At 45.0% G+C, this 22,702-nt stretch overlaps 5 protein-coding genes across 12 annotated transcripts; 4 read left to right on the plus strand and 1 right to left on the minus strand.

Moving 5' to 3' along the window:
* The first annotated feature begins 9 nt into the window (after nt 1–9).
* Nucleotides 10–11,506, plus strand: LOC117640192 (centromere-associated protein E). Of its 5 annotated transcripts, XM_034376505.1 has the most exons (28): nt 130–283; nt 383–505; nt 581–692; nt 810–951; nt 1,033–1,128; nt 1,214–1,407; nt 1,492–1,623; nt 1,716–1,833; nt 1,907–2,044; nt 2,114–2,294; nt 2,368–2,554; nt 2,626–2,746; nt 2,842–3,023; nt 3,096–3,258; nt 3,347–3,466; nt 3,544–3,822; nt 4,363–6,858; nt 6,946–7,245; nt 7,363–7,509; nt 7,585–8,283; nt 8,377–8,919; nt 9,215–9,445; nt 9,687–9,980; nt 10,072–10,341; nt 10,436–10,795; nt 10,879–11,049; nt 11,131–11,253; nt 11,329–11,506. In XM_034376505.1, exons 1-28 carry the CDS (start codon nt 130–132, stop codon nt 11,404–11,406), a joined length of 8,154 nt encoding a protein of 2,717 aa, XP_034232396.1. In that variant the 3' UTR covers nt 11,407–11,506. The 5 variants fall into 5 exon arrangements, with proteins under 5 accessions (XP_034232392.1, XP_034232396.1, XP_034232394.1 ...); XM_034376501.1 differs by having other exon boundaries at nt 10–283; nt 3,544–6,858; XM_034376503.1 differs by having other exon boundaries at nt 3,544–6,858; nt 9,218–9,445.
* Nucleotides 11,507–11,840: 334 nt separating this feature from the next.
* On the plus strand, nt 11,841–12,833 carry LOC117640204 (MIP18 family protein galla-2). Its single transcript, XM_034376521.1, has 4 exons — nt 11,841–12,147; nt 12,224–12,303; nt 12,376–12,494; nt 12,579–12,833. Exons 1-4 carry the CDS (start codon nt 12,021–12,023, stop codon nt 12,742–12,744), a joined length of 492 nt encoding a protein of 163 aa, XP_034232412.1. The 5' UTR covers nt 11,841–12,020; the 3' UTR covers nt 12,745–12,833.
* Nucleotides 12,820–21,018, minus strand: LOC117640196 (mitochondrial inner membrane protein OXA1L). 4 transcript variants are annotated; one of them, XM_034376512.1, is made up of 10 exons: nt 20,904–21,018; nt 15,094–15,232; nt 14,490–14,750; nt 14,255–14,378; nt 14,037–14,180; nt 13,871–13,953; nt 13,533–13,697; nt 13,346–13,456; nt 13,073–13,268; nt 12,820–13,002 (listed from the first exon to the last, which is right to left on the minus strand). In XM_034376512.1, the coding sequence occupies exons 2-10, from the start codon at nt 15,157–15,159 to the stop codon at nt 12,869–12,871; spliced, it is 1,284 nt and encodes a 427-aa protein (XP_034232403.1). In that variant the 5' UTR covers nt 15,160–15,232; nt 20,904–21,018; the 3' UTR covers nt 12,820–12,868. The 4 variants fall into 4 exon arrangements, with proteins under 4 accessions (XP_034232403.1, XP_034232400.1, XP_034232402.1 ...); XM_034376509.1 differs by lacking the exon at nt 20,904–21,018 and adding an exon at nt 20,667–20,813; XM_034376511.1 differs by lacking the exon at nt 20,904–21,018 and adding an exon at nt 15,285–15,548 and having other exon boundaries at nt 15,094–15,169.
* On the plus strand, nt 17,474–20,554 carry LOC117640195 (myrosinase 1-like). Its single transcript, XM_034376507.1, has 9 exons — nt 17,474–17,873; nt 17,965–18,099; nt 18,177–18,302; nt 18,402–18,582; nt 18,662–18,898; nt 18,990–19,156; nt 19,225–19,374; nt 19,446–19,552; nt 19,836–20,554. Exons 1-9 carry the CDS (start codon nt 17,532–17,534, stop codon nt 20,092–20,094), a joined length of 1,704 nt encoding a protein of 567 aa, XP_034232398.1. The 5' UTR covers nt 17,474–17,531; the 3' UTR covers nt 20,095–20,554.
* On the plus strand, nt 20,990–22,673 carry LOC117640202 (lambda-crystallin-like). Its single transcript, XM_034376519.1, has 4 exons — nt 20,990–21,410; nt 21,484–21,671; nt 21,744–22,253; nt 22,325–22,673. The coding sequence occupies exons 1-4, from the start codon at nt 21,385–21,387 to the stop codon at nt 22,558–22,560; spliced, it is 960 nt and encodes a 319-aa protein (XP_034232410.1). The 5' UTR covers nt 20,990–21,384; the 3' UTR covers nt 22,561–22,673.
* The last annotated feature ends 29 nt before the right edge of the window (nt 22,674–22,702 follow it).

A 22,702-nucleotide genomic window follows, 5' to 3' on the forward strand; every position in this document is an offset into this window, starting at 1 on the left:
TTAGTTCGTTTCAAATATTTGCCCATGTTCTGTCTGACTGGGTTTTGTACAGTGAGTACAGTAGGCTTAGGCTAGTTGCAGGCTGCGTCTGCGTGCAGCAGGTGGCGAGGCGAATGATTAGCCGTAGCCATGGAGCGGATCAAAGTCGGCGTCAAGGTGCGGCCGCTGATTCCACGTGAAAAGGCCAGCGGCTGCGACGTCCACTGGCGAGCGGTCAGCGACAACAGCGTCTCTCAGATCGAGCCGGCGACGGGTAGGCCGAAAGGCGAGCCACACACCTTCGGTAAGGAAAAAGAAAGGGAAACCCCTGAACGCTAGGCGAATTAGCAGTCACACGTCTGTTTTGGTGGCCTTGGCTCAACTTGGCATGTTTGTTGTACAGATCATGTGTTCGGCCCGGAATCATCAAACACTGAGGTGTTTGAAGTTCTGGTCAAACCCATCGTGGAATCTGCTGTCAAAGGCTTTAATGGCACCATTTTCGCCTACGGTCAAACAGCCTCAGGTAAGAAGTTAAAGATTGGCCTGGAACTGTCGTGCTATCTCTCTGGATTGCGGTTCACCATGAGTTTGTTTGCAGGCAAAACATACACCATGATGGGTGATCAATACGAGCCAGGAATTATACCTCAAGCTGTTAACTTAATTTTTAATACAATTGAAAATAGCCATGGTCGAGAATTCCTTCTCCGGTATGTATATATTGCTGCACTAAAACAGCCGCTGGCTATTGCTAGGGTTTTAGAGCTGCTGCTAATCTTGACTCCTTCAACTCTTGCTTTGCCTTCATCCCTTGCTTTCTGTTCCAGTGTGTGTTACATGGAGATCTACAATGAAAAAATCCATGACCTCCTTTGCAAGTCAAATCGAAACCTCAAAATATCTGAGGATAACGCGGGTAATGTTTTTGTGAAGGACCTGGAAGAAACAATTACCTCAAGTTCACAAATGGTAGGGCTTTACTTAATACTTTTTCAGTAACATGTGAGTTGTAAGGTAATCTCAATGTTCACTGTGGTATTTGCCTTTTAGGTGATGGATTTGATGAAAAGGGGAGAAACAATCAGGAAAATTGGAGTAACAAACATGAATGAAAGAAGCTCCAGATCTCATTCAATATTTCGTGTGGTAAGAAATTTTGTGCATCTGTGTTATATGTCCCTTTAGTTTAATTTTTGTCTGGGAATCTCAGGTGAAACTTTTTTGACTTCAGATAATTGAAAGCAGGGCAGCTGACAGTGAGACAGATGAAGCCATCCAAGTATCCCATCTGAATTTGGTGGATCTTGCTGGATCTGAGAGAGCAGGTGCAACAGGCTCTGTTGGGGACCAATTTAAAGAAGGATGTGCCATCAATAAATCTCTGTTCACTCTAGGCAAAGTTATAGCCCAGCTGAGTGAAGGACAGTAAGTAGTGTCTGGTATATATTTTGTTTTGAACATTTTGTTTTGTAGTTTTCAACTTTCATCTCAATATGTATGTAATTACAGATCATCTTATGTCAATTTTCGTGATAGCAAATTAACTCGAATTCTACAGAGCTCTTTAGGCGGTAATGCTTTGACTGCAATTGTGTGCGCTGTCACTCCTGCTGCTCTGGAAGAGACCAGCAGCACTTTAGGGTATGTTCAATGCGCACCTTCCTTAGCCATGATTTAAGAATGTGTATAAATTTAATGGAGGGTCTAAGCAGTTTTATTGTAATTTTTGACAGATTTGCTTCAAGAGCTAGAAACATTCAAAATACTGCTCAGGTGAATGAAGTTCTCACTGAAAGAGCTCTTCTCAAGCGTTACATTAAGCAGATTAACCGTCTCAAATCAGAAATAAGTGTAAGTTAAAGTTTTGTTGAATGCTGTTTAGTATTATCAACCTTGTTTTAATTCTAATCTGCCATGTGTGTAGAGCATTGAGGAGGAAAAGAATGCTGAAAACCAGCAACTTCAAATCCAGAATAGTCTCCTCCAAGAGAGATTGAGTCGGCTGAAAGATGCACTTCTTGTATCCAATCCTGAAGATGCAGTCCAATCTGAAAGTCATGAGGTAACAATTGTTTTTAATCAACAATAAGTAAATTTTGGAGGCATGAATTAGCAAGTGTTCCTTTTCCAGCAAAAAATGAAGAAGCTTAGACGCCGCACATGGTCTGCGCCAAACCGTAATGTGTCCAGATTATCCCTTGCTTTTCCTATGACTAAGAAGAAGACTGAATCAGTTTCTGCTCTCCACGATATTAAAGAAGAGGACTCTCGTTTGAGCATTTCGTCCTTAAAATCTGATCTGGATGAATCAAGTAAATCTCTTAAACTTGGTACTATGCCGTTTTTGTGATGTCTCAGTTCTTGATTCTTTTGGAATTTTTCTAGTGTTTGCAACTCCTCTTGAGGAGTTTGAGAAAGCCCTGATGAAAGCTGAAAGGGAGAAGTCTATTGACTGGCTGCCGTCAGCAGATTTTGTGGAGGATGATACTTTCAGTAAGTCAGTTGAAGATGAGATTGAAAACACCCCAGCTCCAAACTACGTTCAGACTCGGAGGAACAGAGGCCACTTTAGGTAAGTATGAGGCTCATTTTTTTCCTGCCTTCTTTGTTCAAAGCAGTAATCTAATCTAATCTATCCCATAGCAGACTAGATGACGATTTTGTAACAGAAACTCCTCCAGCCAAACTTAGAGCTAAGATCAGAGATGTAGAGAAAGAGCTAGAAGAAATTAATGAATTTACAAAACTGGAAAAGCAGATGTTTGTGAGTATTGTTGCATACAGCAAAAAAATTTTTATTGAAAATATATGAAAGGAGTTTTATGTTACAAAGGTTGATGATTGACATTTATGTTCCAGGACGAATCATTGATTGAGGAGAACAAGGCACTTACTTCTGAGATAAGAAGGCTGGAAAGGGAATTGCAGGATTACCGTGCTCAGTGTGAATCCCTTCAAGAGATAAAGAAATACCAAGAGGATTTAAAATTATCTGACAGGAATTCTCATGATCTTCAAGTGCTCTTGTTAGACACCACCAAGTAAGATTTTATGTCTCTTTGGGTGTGGTAAATTAATTCAATTAATTAATTGGTTTTATGTGTTTGATTCAGAGAGGTATCAAAATTAAATGATGAAAAGAAAGAACTCTCCAAGAAGCTTTTTGATGCAGAAGCCCAGTGTGCTGATTTAGGTAAAATAAAGGAAGATTTAGCGTCCATGAATAAAGAACTTTCAGACAGCCGGAAAGAGAAACTGCTTTTGAAAACAAGCCTGGTAATTGATCTTAACATACAATTATCTCTCAATTGTCCCATTTCCATGAGGGCATCTTAGAAAATTGTTTTATGTTGCCACCTTCCAGGCTAAACAGGAGGAGCAGATGCGTCTCTTGCAGAATGGAAAAGATGATTTTGATTTTCAGTTTGAAATTATGAGGAGAAACTATGAAAAAAGAATAAAAGACCTCACACAAGCTTTAGAGGTATGTAGCAATTTAAGTGTCTTGCTCCTTAGTTAACTTCTATAACACTTCTGTAATTTTTCCATTTTACTTTTCAGGATGCTCGGCATGAAACAAACACTCCGCAGCATGTGATGAGGCATTATGACAATAGTGTTCTTTACTCCTTGCCAGAAGAAACAACACACGATGAGCTAGTACAGCAGTTGGAGAGCAAACAAGAAAGAATTAGTGACTTAGAACATCAGCTGTCTGTTCTATCAACAAGTTTTTCTGCTAAGACTGCTACTGAGGAGGAACTTTCAGCAGCCAAGAAACTTATAATCATTAATTGCCCAGATGTGGAGTGCAAATTTGATGACGGCCTGATTCCCTTGGTTGAAAACTTGATTTCATCTGCCAAGGTTGCCCAGGAGGAATACAAAAGCCTTGAGGAGAGAATGAACTTGTTACAGAAGGATCAAGGTGAATTATTGTCATCTTTTGCTGAAGTGAAGAGCAGCTTAGCTGTGCTTGAAGATGAGAAACAAGCCTGTGTCACGGAACTTGCCATCGCTCAAAGTGAAATTGAGAAAATGACAACCACCAATAACGAATTGATGGAAGAGCTGACTAGCAAGGACAGTGATGTAGCCAAGCATGCAGTTGAAATTCAAAGTCTTCTTGATCGCATTTCTGTGTTGGAGAGTAGTGCTACTCAAATGGAACCAGAGTTGAAACAGACGTCTGACAGCAATCTTGATATATCTAATCAAATAACTCATTTCCAAGAAGAAATTAAATCCCTCAAAGTTGAAAACGATCTTCTGAAAGAAAATTTGGCCAACAAAGAAGGCGATATGGCAGCAGTTATGAAACTGCTAATCACTCATTTTTCTGAGATGGATCACAGCTTTGATGAAAGCCTGATTCCCTTGGTTGAAAACTTGATTTCATCTGCCAAGGTTGCCCAGGAGGAATACAAAAGCCTTGAGGAGAGAATGAACTTGTTACAGAAGGATCAAGGTGAATTATTGTCATCTTTTGCTGAAGTGAAGAGCAGCTTAGCGGTGCTTGAAGATGAGAAACAAGCCTGTGTCACAGAACTTGCCATCGCTCAAAGTGAGATTGAGAAAATGACAACCACCAATAATGAATTGATGGAAGAGCTGACTAGCAAGGACAGTGATGTAGCCAAGCATGCAGTTGAAATTCAAAGTCTTCTTGATCGCATTTCTGTGTTGGAGAGTAGTGCTACTCAAATGGAACCAGAGTTGAAACAGACGTCTGACATCAATATGCATCTTAGTCTGCCTAGTGAAGTAACCCTTTGCAATGAAGAAGTTAAATCCCTTCAGAATCAAAACAACCTTCTGAAAGAAGCCTTGGCCAGCAAGGAGGAAGTTATATTACTGTCGGCTACTGAGTTGGAGGCCTTAAAAAGTCAGCTAAATGATTTGATCAATTCTTCTGAGCCTCATTTGAACTCATCAAAATTGGTCTTGCATGACACAAACTGTCAAAAATGCATGGAATTGGATGAGAAGCTTTGTGCTGCAAAATCATTGCTTTGCAACAGTATAGATGATTTAAATTGTGATGAGAGCATTACATTAGACTCTTTGATTCAACTTCTTACTATTTCTTTGAAGGACACAAGAGAGAAATGTATTCTTCTGGAGCAGAGCTCTGAAGTCTGTGATAAGAATTTCAAGAGCAAAGCAGTTGAGCTTGAGGAATTACATGAAAGATACAGCAAATCGCAGGAAGAGCTTCATGCCATCCGCGGGATGCTCTCTCACATCAAAGACTTTGATGATGTCAACAATATGTCGTTGGTATTGATGGTTGAGAAGCTTCTGTCTCGTCTGGAAGGATCTGAAACAGAAAATTCTGTCTCTAAGGAAGCCTCTGTGTTATCTAGTTCTGGTGTAGGTGCAGGTGCATCTACTCAATGCTTGGATGCCTCACATGTTGAGGCAAACACAAATATTGAACTTGAATGTCTTCAGCACGAAATAATCTCTTTGAAGAATGCAAATGACATCCTTGCTGGAGAATTGGAGGCTAAAGAGCTGAACATTAAAAAATCAGCCGTTGAAATGGAACAGTTGAGAGAGCGGATTGTGTCATTGGAAAGTGCTCTGATCTCCAAAGATCATGCGTCAAATGAAAGTCATGAAGATGTACCCACAACTCAGTTTTCAGTGCAGAATGAAATTGAAAATCTGGAAAAAATCAACAAGAATTTGCTTAGCGACCTAGACAAGAAAGATAAGCTTGTGAATGAAGCAGCGGTTGAAATGGAGCATTTGAGAGAGCAGATTGTCATACTGGAGTGTGTCAAGAGTGCAAATTCTGGAAACCCTGTTAATGACATGGACTCCAGGTCTTTTGATTCTGAGAAACAACTGCAGTCAATGGTTCAGTTTGATGGTGACCACATGAATGAATTAAAAGTGTTGCAAGAAAGATGCCATGTTGCGGAGGAAGAATTACGAGTAGTGCGAAGTATGCTTTGTCAGAGAGATGAGGATGTTAACAAAAATACTCCACTTACTTCGCTTATTGCTGATTTGGTGGAGTCATGTGCTAAAAATGTTGTTGCTGGATCAGAGAACATCAAAGTGCCAGGTGTAATTGAAGAAACAGAAGCCCTCATGGAACATGAGATAAAAATAGACGAATTGGTATCAACTAAGAATTCTCTAATGTCTGAGTTGGATTGTAAGAATTCACTGCTTGCTGATACAGAAGTAGAATTGAAACAATTGAAAGAAAGGGTGCTGGAATTGATTAACAAGCCAGCTACTGAACCGAACCTCTCTGAGCAGTTGCTACATCACAAGAATGAAGTTATAATGTTGAAATCTGAAAAGGAAGCTTTAGAAGTTGAGCTGCAAACAAAGGATGCTGTTATTAAGGAATCTCAACTAGAATTAGTACAAATTCAAGATCTTCTGAAGATGCTGCAGGGTGGGGGTGTGACTGAAGAGTGCTGCCAGAAATGTGCAGTTTTTTCAAATGAATTGGCATCCTCTCAGAAGCTTCTCAGTAGTGAATTGAATGACATAGAGTTGAATGAGAAAGCATCAATTCCTGATCTGGTAGAAAGGATCTTAGTCTTATTTCATCGTGTTAATGAAGAGTGTGCTGAACTAAAACAGGAGGTTCTCAAAGAAACAAATTCAAAATTATCTATTCAAGAGCATGTGAACACCCTTCAGAAGCAATGTGATAGTTTACAGAATGAGATTTACAACACCCGTCAAACACTTCTCACTGAGCTGAAGGGAATGTCAGACAATCGTAACTTTGACGATTTACCTTTGTCTTCAGTGGTATCGGAATTCCTTCAATCAGTTATATTGGCGCAACAACGTGTGGCCTCTATATTGCAACAGAAAGTAGACGATAGTTCAAAAGAACTAGAGGTAAGGAGTCATAGTGTTTAACTTTGTTGTTTATAGCTTAAGTTTATTGCTATTACTGTTATTCTTAAATCTAATTTTGTTTCACAGGCAACTTCACAAAGGGAAAATGAATGTCAGATGATCATTGAAGAACTTAGATCTGAAGTAAAGCATTACATTGCTAAAAATGAAAGCTTAAAAGAGGCACTGGAGGATTTGAAGCAGGAAGAACATGATACACATGCACTTGTTGGAACTCTTAACAGGTTGAAAATACTAGTGAATGCAGTAGAGAGTATTTCTAATGATGAATTAATTTTGATTTTTGAGAACAAGTTATTGACCCTGCGCTCCAAAAGTGATGAAATCGAGCACCTTCAATTAGAAGTTCAACAGCATATTGCTGAGGTATTGAAAAGTCAATGACCCTACTTTACAGTACAAATTAAAAAAATTTTAATTTAAACTTCCTTTTGATTTTATTTAGCAATATTAATGGTTTTGTTTCATTGTTTTCTTTTCAAGAATGATATCTTGCGGGCAAGCATCTCTGCCTTGCAAAAGCAGGTTTCAGAACAGAGAGATGTTATTGTGAATCTTGAAGTGGGTGCAGAGAATGCCAAGCAAGCAATAACAATAAACAAGCAAAAGTTGGAGAAACTCAAAGAAGAGGTAAGTACAGCATTAATTTTGTAGACTATTGATTTCACCTTGACTTGTGTATCATATTCTGTATTCTTGTTGCAGACTTCCAATGAACGATCCCAAGCCGAAGATTGGAGAATGGAGCTTGTTCAGAAAGAAGAACTTGTTGTCGAGCTCGAGAGGCAGCTATCAGAGCTACAGAAGAAACTAGATGATAGGTCTGGAGATACTGCCCTCATAAGCGACCTCAAAGCAGATATAACTACAAAAGAGGAAGAACTGCTTGAACTGGAATCCAAACTGCGTGATTTATCAGACAATCTCACTGAAGAAAGATCAAAATCTGACAATTTAAGTGAAGAAGTTGTGCGGAAACAGGATCTTGTTGTCAAGCTCGAGAGGCAGCTATCAGAGCTGCAGCAGAAACTGGATGGTAGGTCTGGAGATACTGCCCTCATAAGCGACCTCAAAGCAGATATAACTACAAAAGAGGAAGAACTGCTGGAGCTGGAATCCAAACTGCGTGAGTTATCAGACAACCTCACTGAAGAGAGATCAAAATCTGACAATTTAAGTGAAGAAGTTGTGCGGGAACAGGATCTTGTTGTCAAGCTCGAAAGGCAATTATCAGAGCTACAGCAGAAACTAGATGATAGGTCTGGAGACACTGCCCTCATAAGCGACCTCAAAGCAGAAATAACCACGAAAGAGGAAGCACTGCTTCAACTGGAATCCGAACTGCGTGAGTTATCAGACAACCTCACTGAAGAGAGAACAAAATCTGGCAAATTAAGTCAAGAGGTTAGTGAACTGTGGCAATTTGTTTCTCTTTAAACTGCTTTTCTTTTTAGCGTAATTTGTTTATTTTTTCTTGTTTTTTTTTTCTTTTTTCAGTTGTTAAAAGAGGGGCATCTTGTGGATGACCTGAGGAAAGAGCTCATGAGCAAAAGTAAACTTACAGAAGAACTAGAAGAAGAAATGTCAAAAGTCCAACAGAATTTGCAAGCCCAAATTAAACTGGTGGCTGGGAAGGACTTGCTGCATAGTAAGGCAACATCTTTGTATAATGAGCTTACTGAGAAAAAGGAACTCATTAGTAGGTTGGAATCAGATCTTTCTGCCAAGACCTCCCTAATACATGAAAAGGAAACCACTATTGAGTCATTGCAAAAGTGTATGGAAGAACTTGATAAAAACACCAATATGCTTCAGTCGGAGTTGCTGAAATCTAAAGCAGAAAAAGAGCTTGCCTTGAAGAATTTAGCCTTGAAATCAAGTGTGACTCCTACTGAAGCAGTTCAAGAGCTGAAAGCTGAAAATGAGTTTTTGAAGCAACAGCATGAGGAAGTTCTTAAATCATCCCGAGACATGAGAACAAGAAATAGGAAGTTACAAGTAGAAATAAATAAGTTAAAAGAAAAGTTAGAAGAGGACAAGGTGAGTTAAAAGTGCTCATTCACAGGTGTGCTGTGTCCATTGGTTTTAAAAATGTCTACCCACTTTTCATTAGGATGTTCGCAATTTGTAGCCAAAGCCCATACTCCAAATCTGTTTGAAATTATTATTCATTAATGCTTTTCCATGTTAACCAAATAACCAGATTGGTTCATTTCATTATGCTGGTCATTCCTTATCTTTTCATTTCATCTCATTTCATTCCATTTCATTTCATTTGAGATGTTACTTCAACCAATTTTTATACTTTTATTTTCTTGTTGCTCTTTGGGTTCAGAAGTCAACTTCAGGGGCTCTCACAGAAGTGTCACTCTTACGTAGTCAGCTCAATGAAGAAATTTGTAGGAGAGAACAACTTGAAAGTGAGCTGGATCAAATTTCCAAGCTAGAAAGGTCCAAACCCAGCAGGGTGTCTGAACTTCAAAAGAAAAGAGCATCACTCGATGTCAAGCATTCCAAAGAGGAAATAGAAAACTTGAAGTCAAAAGAGGAGTTATACAAAATTGAGGTGAATAATAATAAGTCTCTTGCCTTGCTCTTGGGGAATTGTAGTCATGGTTCCATTAATTGTTTGGGCTTTTGCCTATGACATGGATGTTCCTTATTTTTAAAAGAAAATGTTTAGTTCAATGGAGACTTTGTGGTTGGCTGCAAAATAAGCACGAAATATTGAGTCTGGGTTGAATATTGTATTAAATTTGTTCTTTTATTGAACGTGTGTCTTCCAACTTATCTTCAATCTTCTACAGATTACATCAAAGTCCCAGGATTTGACTAATTTGAAGAAAATTGTCAAGGAAAAAGAAGAAATGATTGCTCAGTTGCTAGATTGTCCTAAGTGCAAGGATAATTTGGACAAGATAGCAGAACTAGATAAAGAAAAGAGTGATTTGGATAAAGAGTGTGAAGATCTGTTGTCTTGGGGAAGGAGCCATGAACAAAATTACAACGAGCTTGTTGATAAATTTGCTGAACTATTAAAAATTTTGGCTGAAACAAGGTTACAACTAACAAAAGTGGCCATTGGGAAGATTCAGCTTTTGGTGAGTTGTTCATTTTTGTTTCATTTCCTTTATCAATCGGATAAGAGTGAAACTTGTTCCTCATATCTTACATTACTTATCTTTGTTGCAGTCTAACTTGTGCAAAGAGTCAGTTTCTGCATTGGATAGAGTTACTGCAGAGCGGGTAGAGATGCAATTGTCAGCAAAGGAAATAGCAGCTAGGAGCGCCAATGGGAGAACAGCAGATTTCAGTAAGAAAATACAAGAAGCTACATGTAATGTAATTTTACTAGAAAACCTTTGTGCTGATCTCAAGAAAGAAAGTGACTCTGTTTTAAATATTGTTGATGAATCTCTGACAATCTGGAAGAAACTGCCCAACCAAAAGCCAAAAACTTTCGTAAGTTTCCTCATTTAAATGCATTGTTTGGGTTAGTAACAGTGCTGTATGTGTATCTGCTCTATTTTTCAAATGATTGTTCTTAATGTTGTAGAAATGCACTGAATGCAGTGCATTGTCCGAGTGGGGCAAAAAGGAAGAGGCTAAGGTCATAAAACTAGAAAACCTGGTGAGTCAGTTGGAGGAGAAGATAAAACTCCTTGAACATGAAAAGAAACCGTTTAATACAAGATCATCTCGAAGAAAACAAGTTGAACATGGCGAAGAAGAGAGATCGAATGCATTGTGTTCTGATTGTATTAGTTTGAAAGAGGTTCTTCAAAGTCAGAAAAGTGAAATAGCTGATAAAAATGCTGAGATTGTCCATCTAAAGTTAAGTCAGCAACTTCAGAACAAACCATTTGAAGAGACTGTCAAGCGTCTTGAGAGCCAAATTCTCCGGATCAAAGATGAGGTGAGTTTATTCCTTGCCTTTTGTATTTTATTATCAGACTTGGTGGGGTCTTAATCCAAATTGTTGTATTATTTCTGTTAAAGAATACATCCCTTAAATCAGAAATGCGGCGGACCGTGAATAAATATGAGACAACGGTACGCGAAACGAGTCGAAAAACATCTAAAGTTAATATTGCTACTCAAACCACAGAATCTACTTCTGACATTTATAGGAGTCAATATTGGTCTGGTGCTCCGAGTGGAATTGTTGAAGTAAGTAGATAACACTTTACCTTAACCTTTCCTATTGATAATTGATCTCTTGGTTAACTCTTTTAATTATTGTCTATTTAGGAAGCAAACAAAGCCATGTTTGAAAGCAAGGTTAAGAAACTGGAACAGGAAAAAGAAGCCTACAAGGCTTTGTGTGTAAAGCGCAAGGAACGCATCGAATATCTTGAACAAGAAAGAATTAAGGTGAAGTTTCCACTCTGTACATGCTACATGCCTTGAAAGTTATTACCCTTAACTTATGTTTTGTCTGTTTTTCAGAATTTTAACAAGGAAAACCAAGAAAATGACGAGCCAAACAAAAGTACCTATTTTACAAGAAGCAGGAAGAACAATTAGGTTACTAAATACTTTTAATTTTGTATTTTTAATGAATCAAACTATTTAAACTTTTATATTTAAAAAAAAATGAATTTTATAAAAGTTTTAAACAATCATATTTTGCCTACTTTTTGTCACAAAACCGAACATGAAGTTTGACAAGCCTCCCTCCGTACCTATTCTATCTTTTACAGAATAAATGGCTGTCAGTGAAACAGTTAAAAATTGGTCAGGAATTGCTGGAACTCTCCTCTTGTTTTGAAAAAATGATGTGTTCTACAGAAGGGAAGGCCAAGGCCGGTGTGAACCTCATGCCGGCCCCGCGAAACCTGGCAACATCGATTCAATCACAATCAATAAATGGTACACATATCTGCGAAGAAATCATAGCAAACTGCTTGGCTCTTCTCAGGTCCCCTTTTCGGTGGCAACACCCTTCAGTCAATTCTTCGTTGAGACCGGTTTAGACTCTTCGCTTCTTCGTTCACCCGGCTCCACAATTTCTCATATGTAGTCGTGGTTGTTCTCAGCAGACGACATTCTTGATTTCAAAACAAGAGAGTTATCAGAGATAGGTTAAGATTGTGTGGTGTGCAGATTTCTTTAAAAAGAAACAATAGATTCCACGAAAAATGACACCCAAAACAGATTTGGAAAACATTAATCCCAAGTTGTACAAACGCACTGAAGAAAGAGAAGTCACAACAAAGGAGTTAGATCCTACAATTTATGATCCGTTTGATGCAAGAGAAATATTTGGTATGCTTTGAAATAACCTATTCACTTTTGAAAGACTTTGTGCATTCTAATCTGTTTGATTTCATTTGTGTTTCAGATCTCATCCGAGGTATAAATGACCCAGAACATCCTCTCTCTTTGGAAGAGCTGAATGTTGTTGAGGAACGGCTTGTAGTCGTAAGTTAGAACTTGGTCTTTTAATTAACACAGCCAATGTCACTCGTTCTCTAATCCATTTTTTTATTTCAGGTTGATGATGCAAGAAATACTATTGATGTGACTTACACTCCAACGATTCCTCATTGCAGTATGGCTACTCTTATTGGTCTCTGTATTAGGGTCCAGTTATTGAGGACTCTGCCGTCTAGGTAACTAAGTGTAACAGCTATTTACATTTGGTTCTTGATTCCGACTGTTGACCTCCTAATTTCTTCATTGTTACTCTGTTCTAGATTCAAAGTATCTGTCAAAATATCTCCTGGCGCACATGTTTCTGAGGAGGCTGTCAATAAGCAACTTGCGGATAAGGAGAGGGTTGCTGCTGCTTTAGAAAACTCTCATCTGATTAGAGTAATCAATGAATGTCTTGCAGGAGCCTTCACTGATCCAAAATTATGAAACAGTGTTGGCAGCATGTTAACAGGTCTTTATTCTGCATTAATTTAAGTCAGTGGGGTAAATAATAAAAAAATGTACATATTTGAAAACACATATTTATTCTGGCCACTAAACCACACTTTAATTATTTATTTTTTTGCTTTGTTATGTCGTATTTGTAGGTTTTTCTGATAGGCTCACGTCCTGCTCTTTCAAATGCAGCACTGTCGAGTTCAGTCCTTCGCCTAACTTCTTCTGCTATTCTGTTATTGGCTCGTCCTAGGAAGACAAAAGTAATCATTGAAAACAATGACTTGACATATGCTGCAGTGGCTGGCTATATAATTACCTTCTTTAAAACGAGCATAAAATCCAAGATTCTGCACACCGGACTTCTTCTTATCAGCTTCTTTCTTTAACATTGCTGCAACTGTTGGGCTCCCAGATACCTCCAACTTATAATATTTTTTTACTTTAGGCATGCTTAGAATTCTATGTTGGACAACTGTGACTACTTGTGAAGATATCCAGTACAAAACAATAGCCTGGGAAATGATAAAAGGATACGGTAACAAAACAGGCGTAGATTTTAAAAAAGAAACGTAAATTCTGATATACTTACACCTTGAAAGTTTATACTAAGAAGAAACAGACCAGCTGATACACCTCCCATGCCTAGTTGAATAAGCCAGGGGCTTTTTCCAGGAAACAAGGCATGCATTTCCTTGCCAAACTGTTCAAAAGGAGAGAAAAAGAGTCTGGATCAGCTAATTGCTAGAACAGACAAATCTGATCTCTCAAATACTTACAGCCAGGTGAAGGTAGAACAACAACCCATTTATTAATGGGAGAATGTAGGTGGGATCTCTAAGAGTTAAGTCCATCATAAAAGAGAAGCCACCAGTCTGGAGACTTTCTACAGGCAGATTACACATTTGTCTCAAAGCTTGTGTAAAGCTGATGAGTATGGCACCCTAGAAAGGATAGAAACAAAGTCTCAATAATAATAAAATTAGAAAGGGGCACATTTTTAAGAAATAGTTGTATCAAACATATTGTACATGAAGAGGGAGGTGTGGCAGAAAATACACAGATCCTAAGTAATGATAGCTGCGACGATAATTCTTGTGGATGTACATATAATTACCTGAGCTACTCCATATTTCAGTGAAGAAAACAAGGATGGCATGTTCTCCTGGAATGATGACAGTTCCCTTGCATATTTGGCAGCTAAAAAGCACAAATTTGTTAGAGGTCTTGAAAAATATTTGTCAAATAGTATATTAACTAACGAAACGTAACTAACAAATTACCTTGAAACATATCATTTTGCTGACGAGCCTCAAGCACTTTCTGCTGAAGAAATGTTAACTGAGGCATGACAGAGACCATTTTGGCACTCTCTTGCCTTTGTCTCACAACAAGTTTAAAACAGAGAATACGGATCGCAGCAGCAACTAGACAGAAAACCTTGTTTAGTGCAGTAATGAATTTGAACAAATATAAAACCAATTCTTTTCTGTGAACTAACCAGACACGATGGTCCATCCCCAAGGCAAGTCCGCTGAAACATGGACCAATTCCAAAAGTTGTTGGAGAATTCCCGTAGGATAATAGCCACCAAGACCCAGACTAGATAAACTTGGTTCACCATTCTTCAAGAGAGATAGAGAGAGAGAGGGAGAGAGAGCAAGGAAAAGAAATTACTTGCCATAAGACAAAATTTAACAAACACAGTGTTTGACTAAGGCAAATAAATCAAATACCGAAAGTAATTCCAAAACTTTGGGTCCCGGAAGATTTGGTGCTTCTGGTATTGGCCCAATAGTTTCAATAAGTGACTGAATGTTTGATGATTGCAGAGCGTCACTTGATTGTGGTGATGAAGCCTCAATGGCTTTGGCAATTATTGGAGGGACAACAGAATTGGTGCTTGCATGTCTCACAATGCAAAATGATGGGTGCGGCTGAAGCAGTGGCTGATGTACTGGGACTATTGCTTGACTTACGTTTTGAGTTATTTTTCCCTGTAAAAAGAATAAACAAAAGACACATGATGTAAAAGAGCAAGGGCAGGTGTAGATGCATCACTCTTATAGGATCGGTAATAAAAATAATTTGATGAACTTTTGCCAGATCAACAACATTATTTACATGTTTATATTAGAATTTAAAGAACCAAGTGAGTGGGAAGATTGAAGAAGAGACAGAATGAAAAACATTTCAAAGAGCCAATGTTCGAGGAAAACTGGTCACCGCATGTTTATCTTGAATTCAACGATGGTAGCACATAAAATGCGTCGGGGACGATAAGTACCCGACTGTCATTCGAAAATAACTCTTTAATAATGTTTAATACAGCGGACTCACCTTCTGAAAAGCCCCACTAGTAAATCGCACCCTTCTTTGTAATACTGGAAGATGTTTTCGGAACATTGCGTGACCGCTTTGTGACAGACCATTAAGAATTCGGCTAAAATTAATTGGGTTGCAGTCACAATACACAAGGCTAAACAACAAAATCAGAAAAAATTGTGTAACAGAGGTTAAGTTAAGCTCACATGCTAAGCTAGTTTCTGCTACTTGCAATTTTTCATAAGGGGACAGCCGGTTTGGTTCGGTTCGGTATGAAAACTTTTTCTGTCTGGGACATTAGAGGCCTGTAATCCCCTCTGCAAGTATAGGACTTTGTTCTTTACTCTTAAGGTTACAGGGACGAGGTTTTTCTTCAGGAAGTTGATTTCGAAGGCGATCCTCTTGGGTTTCTCACACGTTTTCTTTGTCCAAAATTATGACGTTCAACGATTTTTTTGGGGGAAAGGGGATAAGTCTGAGCGAGCCTACTAGAGCCATACTCGAAAATAGCAAAGTCTTCGTGATCCACGTGTGGAAGTGGAAAATGCATTAGAACACAGGGGCCATTTATTTATTAAGCAAATAAATCCACAATTTTGGTTTGCACTGGAGCACACGAGTGCGGTTGGGGCTCTCCACTCGAATCTCATCTCGCGAAGCACAAGTATCCGTTTGAAGTTTGTCGAGTGTGAGCGTTATCAACACATCTTCAGGGGAAGCATGTTCATGGGTGGGTGAGTGGCGATCATTTAGTTCTCCTCGTTTGCAAGAATCGACTTTGATGTCGCACCACCTTTGTCATCCAAACACACTGCCCATTGGATAGCCTGTACCAGGTGGTGCAGAAACGCCGCGACAAAATTAGAGGTGTGCAGTCCCGCCAAACACGCCCGCACCATTCCCCTCTGCTTTTGCCCCCTCTGGCCTGCGGGTGCGGGGAGCAGTGTCTGGTGGGCCAGCATACCTCTCATTTTATCTCGGGGTTCCTGGCCCACCGGTTCTGGTACACATAGGGCCACATGGGGGATGTTCAAATGCCTAATGGCTCATTACAATTTTTTCTAATAAAAAAGAAGAAGAAGTTGTTAGCACCTGAATGGCTTTCAGGCGCTTTCCCAAGCGATGTCGTGCCGCGGGAGAAATGCCACGGTGAAGTTTTTTTTTTCTTTTCCGAGCAACTTGTGAGTGAGCTCGCCGAGACGAAAACACACTATTGCGTCGTACATAGCGATATCGGCCTCAAGAGCTTCCTGTGAATACTTTCATGCAATCGTGGCAACTGTTTGCGTTTTCTTGGATTATTTCTAGGCTTGAAACCGGCAGATTTATTTCAAAATTATCGTGGCGATAAACAAAAATTTCATGTCTTCTTCCAATTAGAAGAGAAATGCGTACTTTTAATCAATGAAAGTCCGAAACGGCAATGCGGCTTATGATCAAGTACGCGAGCTTGAAACGAAATCTCGGTGGTTGAGCAACGCAGAGGCCACATTGCACCACCGCCCTCGATGTCCGTGAGTGCTATTCGCCGAAAGACATGAGTCCTCGGCCGGTCCGTCGAGCTTTGAGCTCGGGGGAAGACCATCTGAAGCACCGCACCTGCAGCAGCACGCCAGCCTCCTTCCACGCCACCACGCGGTCACCGCGTGCACCGAGGGGTGAATCACTCGGCGTTCTGGTGTACACATGAGTACATGAGTACGGGTGAGTACATTTTGATTTGCTCATAAATTTCACATTTGTAAACATTTTAAGGCATTAGTTAGCATTTTAAACGGCACTTAACTCCCTAGTGACTTTCGCCCGTGGCCAGAGCGCCACGATCATGTGTGGTCTAGCCCTTAATGGTAATGTGGGTAGGCACTGCGGGCCTGCACCCCTCTGCGCTGCAGGCGCCTCGGCACCTGGAGCTGGAACGGCTGGAAGGTGGCGGACCCAGGGCCCGCCTGGGGCATGCCTGAGGAAGGGGCAAGGGACCACTTTTGGACCGCTTACGAGGCACAGTGGCGCCTTTTGGCAACCCTTAAGGCGGCTTCAGGGTCAAAAGGACCGAGGCAAAAAATGCTGTGGCCTTTACCGACAGTTCAAAGAGCAGACCATTTATGTTCCTCTCCTTCTGGGCGCGCATGTTTGCATGATTTGTTAAGGATCCCTACGAGCCAGGTCTCTGCACAGAAACGTCGTCACGCACCAGTTCAAAAGTGCGCAACACATGCAACAACGGAGCAATAGAAAATGTCGAGTGCCCGCCGCCTGCCTGCCTGCCTGCCTGCCTGCGCGTCATTCTCCGCGTCCTTCTCCTGAAGCACTCACAGGGTTCTCAGAGACGAGTAATCCGACGGCTGGACTCAGCCTCGAGTACCGGCCGAGGTTGGTTTAAAACCTGGTACTGGCGGAATATCGGCACGTCGCTTCGAGGAGCCGCAAGGGACGGAACCTAGACACAGACCGCCATGAACACCAGCACCGCCATGTGGAGAGCGCCGCTGCTGCTCGTCGTGGGGCTCGGAGTGTTAGCCGTGCTGGCGGCCGCCTCCCCGACGCCGCCCCCGGCCGTGGACGACTCGGGCGAGTACTCGGCGCTGCCCGAGGGCTTCATCTTCGGGGCGGGCTCCTCCGCCATGCAGACCGAGGGCGCGGCCACGGAGGGCGGCAAGGGCATGAGCGTCATGGACTACATCGTGGCCAACTCCGGAGAGCTGCCCCCAGGCGCCCCAAGCCTGGTGCCGCCCGACCGCGCCGCCGACTCGTACCACCGCTACAAGGAGGACGTCGAGATGGCCGCCCAGCTCAAGGTGGGCGGCAGGAGACCGCGAACTGGCTGCTGCCGAGCCTGTCGTGTTCATGTTCATGTTGTTACCCGGCTTGACGTGCCTGCTCTTCCAGCTGCAAGCGTACCGCTTCTCCGTGGACTGGTCGCGCCTTTTCCCCGACGGCAACATCTCCAACCCGAACCCCGAGGGCGTCCAGTACTACAACAACGTGATCGACGAGCTGGTCAAGAACAACATTCAGCCGATGGTGAGTAGGGGCGAGAAAGAGGTAACCGAGTCGCCGCGAGTTGGGCTTCCGTGTGACGGCTCGGTTTCGTCCGGCAGGTCACCATGAACCACTTCGACTACCCGCTGGCCGTGATGCGGAGGACGGGCGGCTGGACCGACCCCAGGATCGTGCCCGCCTTCGAGGAGTACGCCGGCTTCCTGTTCAGGACCTTCGGGGACCGAGTGAGTAGAGGCGGGCTGCCGAGGGGGCTGCCTAGGGGGCCGCCGAGTGAGCTGACGCGCTGACACTGACGGCTTTGCGTGCTCTGCGTGCTTTGGCAGGTGAAGCTGTGGACTACCGTCAACGAGCCCAACTACTACTGCATGAACTTCGCCGTGATCGAGCTGCCCGGCCTCTACACCAGGCAGCCCGGCGACGACTACAAGTGCTCCCACCACACCGTGCTGGCCCACGCCGCGGCCTACCGCCTCTACGAGCGCGAGTTTAAGGCCACGCAGCAGGGTGGGTTGTCTTGCCTTGCCTTGCACGAGTTTCAAAAGCAATGCGAGGGAGTGTTTGAACCGCCAACCTTTCGGTGCAGGCCGAGTGGGCGCTGCCGCGCTGACCCTCTGGGCCACCCCAAACTCCACTAAGTACGAGGACATCCAGGCCGCGGAGCGCACCAACCTGTACACCCTGGGCGCCATCTACGGCCCCTTGGTGCACGGCGACTACCCCGAGCTCATGAAGAGGAACATCCTCAAGAAGAGTCTGGAGGAGGGCCTCACCGAGTCGAGACTGCCGACCTTCACGCCCGAGCAGAAGGAGCTCATCAGGGGTAAGCAGAGCAGCGGTCTTATTCGCTCCGTCTCCCTCGCACTCATGGGGCAGAGTCGCGGCACGGACTCTAATCCCGGTTGGCGTCGCAGGCGCCGCTGACTTCCTCTCCTTCAACGCCTACATGGCCAACGTGATGGCGGACAACTCCCACGCCCCCAAGACGAGCCAGTACGGCGACATGGCGTCCGACCGCGACGCCATCGAGACCAGCGCGCGGCCCGCCACTCCGGGCAACATGCAGGGCATGTTTGAGCACGTAAGCATTAAACATTGTTTCGGGTGGAGGGGTTCCTTCCCTCTCTAAGCCGATGTCTTTGCTTGCAGTGCACCCCCGAGGTGCTCCGGGAGGCCACCATGTGGATCCGCGACAACTACGACATGCCCATCTTCATCACCGAGAACGGCTGGGGCGACGAGGGCATCCACGGCAACCTCCCCATGCACGACGAGCCCTACCGCTCCGCCTACCACAGCGTGAGTACGGTCGCCCAAAGTCCCCTCCCTCCGCCGCCATGGCAGCGTCCTCATCGTGCGTCGTTTTGCAGGAGTACCTGCGCACCCTCATCAAGACCATCAAGGAGGACAACGTCAACGTGATCGGTTACTTGGCGTGGAGTCTCCTCGACAGCTACGAGTGGACGGCCAACTACGGGTGAGGATGATTCACAGGCCGCTTCCAAGAGCGACACGTGATACCTCGCGGCGCGCCAACTGGTTGGACCACTTGGGCGGTGCTATCAGTGGCCCCGTCGATACGCCACCCGCGAGAGACAGTACCAGCGCGGAGTGTAGGCAGTGTAGAAAGTCTCGAAAGTCGATACTCCGTGCCTGAGAGACTCGGAGTGACTGTCAACTCCTGCCATTTGCGAGTCTCCACCGCGTGGGGTGAATCCAGCGACTGCTCACCGTGACTGTGTTGTCCGTCCTGTCCGCAGACGTCGCTTCGGCCTGGTGCACGTGGACTACGAAAACGGCACGCTGGCGCGAACGCTCAAGGACTCGGCCTGGTTCTTCCAGCACATCGGCGAGACGCGTCGCATCCCCGTGCTCACGTTCCCCAGCGACGACCCCAGTGACGGCACCACCACCACCACCACCACCACCACCGCCGCGCCCTCTAGCGGTGACTTCGCCCTGCCCAGCCTCCGCGCCGTGCTGGCCGCGCTGGCCGCCCTGCTGTGGCTTCAGCGCTAGTCACCACCGCCACCCGAACCTAACCAAAACCGATCCGTTACTGCGCTGCAAAAATTTTGGTTGTCACTTGCTGACAATGCTAAATTTTCTTACATTACAAGATTGTCATCAAATCAGTTGATGACATTCTTGTCACGCCCATAGGAATACAAGTTTTCATGAAAATGTCATCCATTTGTGGTGAGATTGTCCTAGAGTGATGAAAAGTTAATCGTCTTGCTTGACCTAAAGCGTCTGCAAGTATTCACAGTGTGATTGGGACAGCGGTCGCTGTCGCCATGTACTCCGACCCGACGGACGGAGCCAGACTGATCTTTAATTTATGTCATGTGTACGTATTTATTTTCGTTTTTAGTCTCTTTTGTGATGTAAGATGCAAGCGTCTCCCAAGTTGCTCAGAGTGAGCGCGAGTGTCTGTGTACGGCTGCAACTAAAGAAATAAATAGCTAGTCAAATGAAACGCTTCTTGCACTTTTACTGAGTCCTCTCACCCCACTAACGCAAGTCAGAGCATGAGGTCCTCTCATGGTTAGAGGCGGAGAGATCCAGGTGAGGCAACCCAGACTACTAACACACAAGGTGTCAAGTGGTTGCCGTCACTCCATCTGAAAGCCATCCGCGATAGTGGGCAAGGCGATTCGATGGCCAGACTAGGAGGAAAGCCGCGCCGGCCCGCCGCTATCGGACTGTTGTTGTTTAGGGCCTCAAATAAAAGGAGATACAGGATGCTGCCTTCGCGTCCTTCGCGCCGCTTGCAATGTGGGAGCAGATTTTCGTTTTCGTCAAATGGGACGTTGTTGGTACTTGACCTGGCGGCGTTCGCCGGCGGAGTGCGAGTGCCTACAGTGTAGGCGAATGATGCGGGATGCGTTGTGGCGTCGCCCACGTCGCGTGGGAGTGAGTGGGCGTTCTGGGACGCTACCCGGCAACACCTTCACCTGTTGACGCTCTCTTTTCAAGGTTAAGCAGGCGGCAGGCTGACTCCGAACAGCGGCGCTCCGTCTCCCTCGCGCTGCTGCGGCGTCCCGTAAGGGTGCGAGAGGGACAGGGCGCTGTTCGGACGGAGCCCACTGATAGCCATGGCGTTGGCGCGGTGGCGTCCGAGTGGTGCCGTTATCGCCGGGGCGGCAGTGGGACGTAAAGGGCGGCGGGGATCGTCCCGGACGCGGCCCCGCGAAGTGCCGCGAAGCCGGTGATAGCAACGGGAGTAAAAGCAACAGGCTCGCGCGCGCGTCCGAGACACCGGCTTCACCAGCGCGCGGCACAACAAGCAACACCGAGCACATCGACATGGAGACCATCGGCATCCTGGGGAGGTGAGCAAGGCCTCGGCCCCCCGGGCGCGGGAAGGCGATGACGGTGTGGTTGACACCGGCGGTGTTGTTGCAGCGGGCTGATCGGCCGCAGCTGGGCGATGCTGTTCGCCGCGGCCGGCTACCAGGTCAGGCTGTTCGACATCGAGCCCAAGCAGGTGCAGGGCGCCTTGAAGGAGATCGAGAGCCAGCTCGCCGAGCTGGAGAAGACCAAGCTGCTGCGCGGCACCAGGACCGCCAAGCAGCAGATGGCGCTCATCTCAGGTAAGGTCCGCAGCGCGAAGTGCCCGCGGGGTGGCCGTCGAGACTGCCTCTGACTCATGCTGACTCTCGCAGGCACCACTAGCCTCAAGGAGTGCGTGGCGGGCGCCTTGATGGTGCAGGAGTGCACCCCGGAGATCCTGGACATCAAGATGAAGGCCCTGCGTGACCTGGACGCCGTGGTCCAGGCCCCCACCATCATCGCCAGCTCCACGTCCACCCACATGCCCTCCATCCTCAGCAAGGACCTGAAGAACAAGGAGCGCTTCATCGTGGCGCACCCGGTGAACCCGCCCTACTACGTCCGCCTGGTGGAGCTGGTGCCGGCGCCCTACACCGAGTCCTGGGTGGCCGTCAAGGTCAGGGCCATCATGGAGGAGACCGGGCAGGTGCCCGTGTCCCTCAAGAAGGAGGTCCCCGGCTTCTCCCTGAACCGCATCCAGTACGTCATCCTGAACGAGGTGTGGCGCCAGGTGGCGGACGGCGTCCTTGACGTCACCGACGTGGACAAGGTCATGTCGGAGGGCCTCGGCCCCCGCTACGCCTTCCTGGGGGCGCTCGAGACCGCGCACCTCAACGCCGAGGGTAAGCAGCAATCTTTAGCGCAGCCTCTGCGAGCGATTTCTCCCCCTAACAGTTTCCGTGTTGTGCTCCAGGCATGCAGAGCTACGCCGAGCGCTACGCGACCACGATCCACAGCGTGAGCAGCGGAATGGGCCCCGTGCCGCACATGCAGGGCGCCGTCCTGGCCTCCGTGGACAAGCAGCTATGCGACCGCATCCCCCTGGACAAGCTGCAGGAGCGCCGGCAGTGGCGCGACGCCGCGCTCACCAAGCTGGCCGTCCTCAAGAAGGAGGTGGAGGCCATGCCCAAGACCGGGCTCAGGAAGTGAAGAGGATCACCAAGCTCTGGCCGCTCTGGCCAGGCCGCCGCATCACGCGACTCTTGCCGCGTCGCATCTCCACCACTGTATGAACTTGCGATAATTAAAAGACTGTTTTCCTACGCGCTGTTGTGTTGACTGTGTTCGGCTC

This window comes from Thrips palmi, unplaced genomic scaffold, assembly GCF_012932325.1.
Source record: "Thrips palmi isolate BJ-2018 unplaced genomic scaffold, TpBJ-2018v1 HiC_scaffold_12, whole genome shotgun sequence".
NCBI lineage: Eukaryota > Metazoa > Arthropoda > Insecta > Thysanoptera > Thripidae > Thrips > Thrips palmi.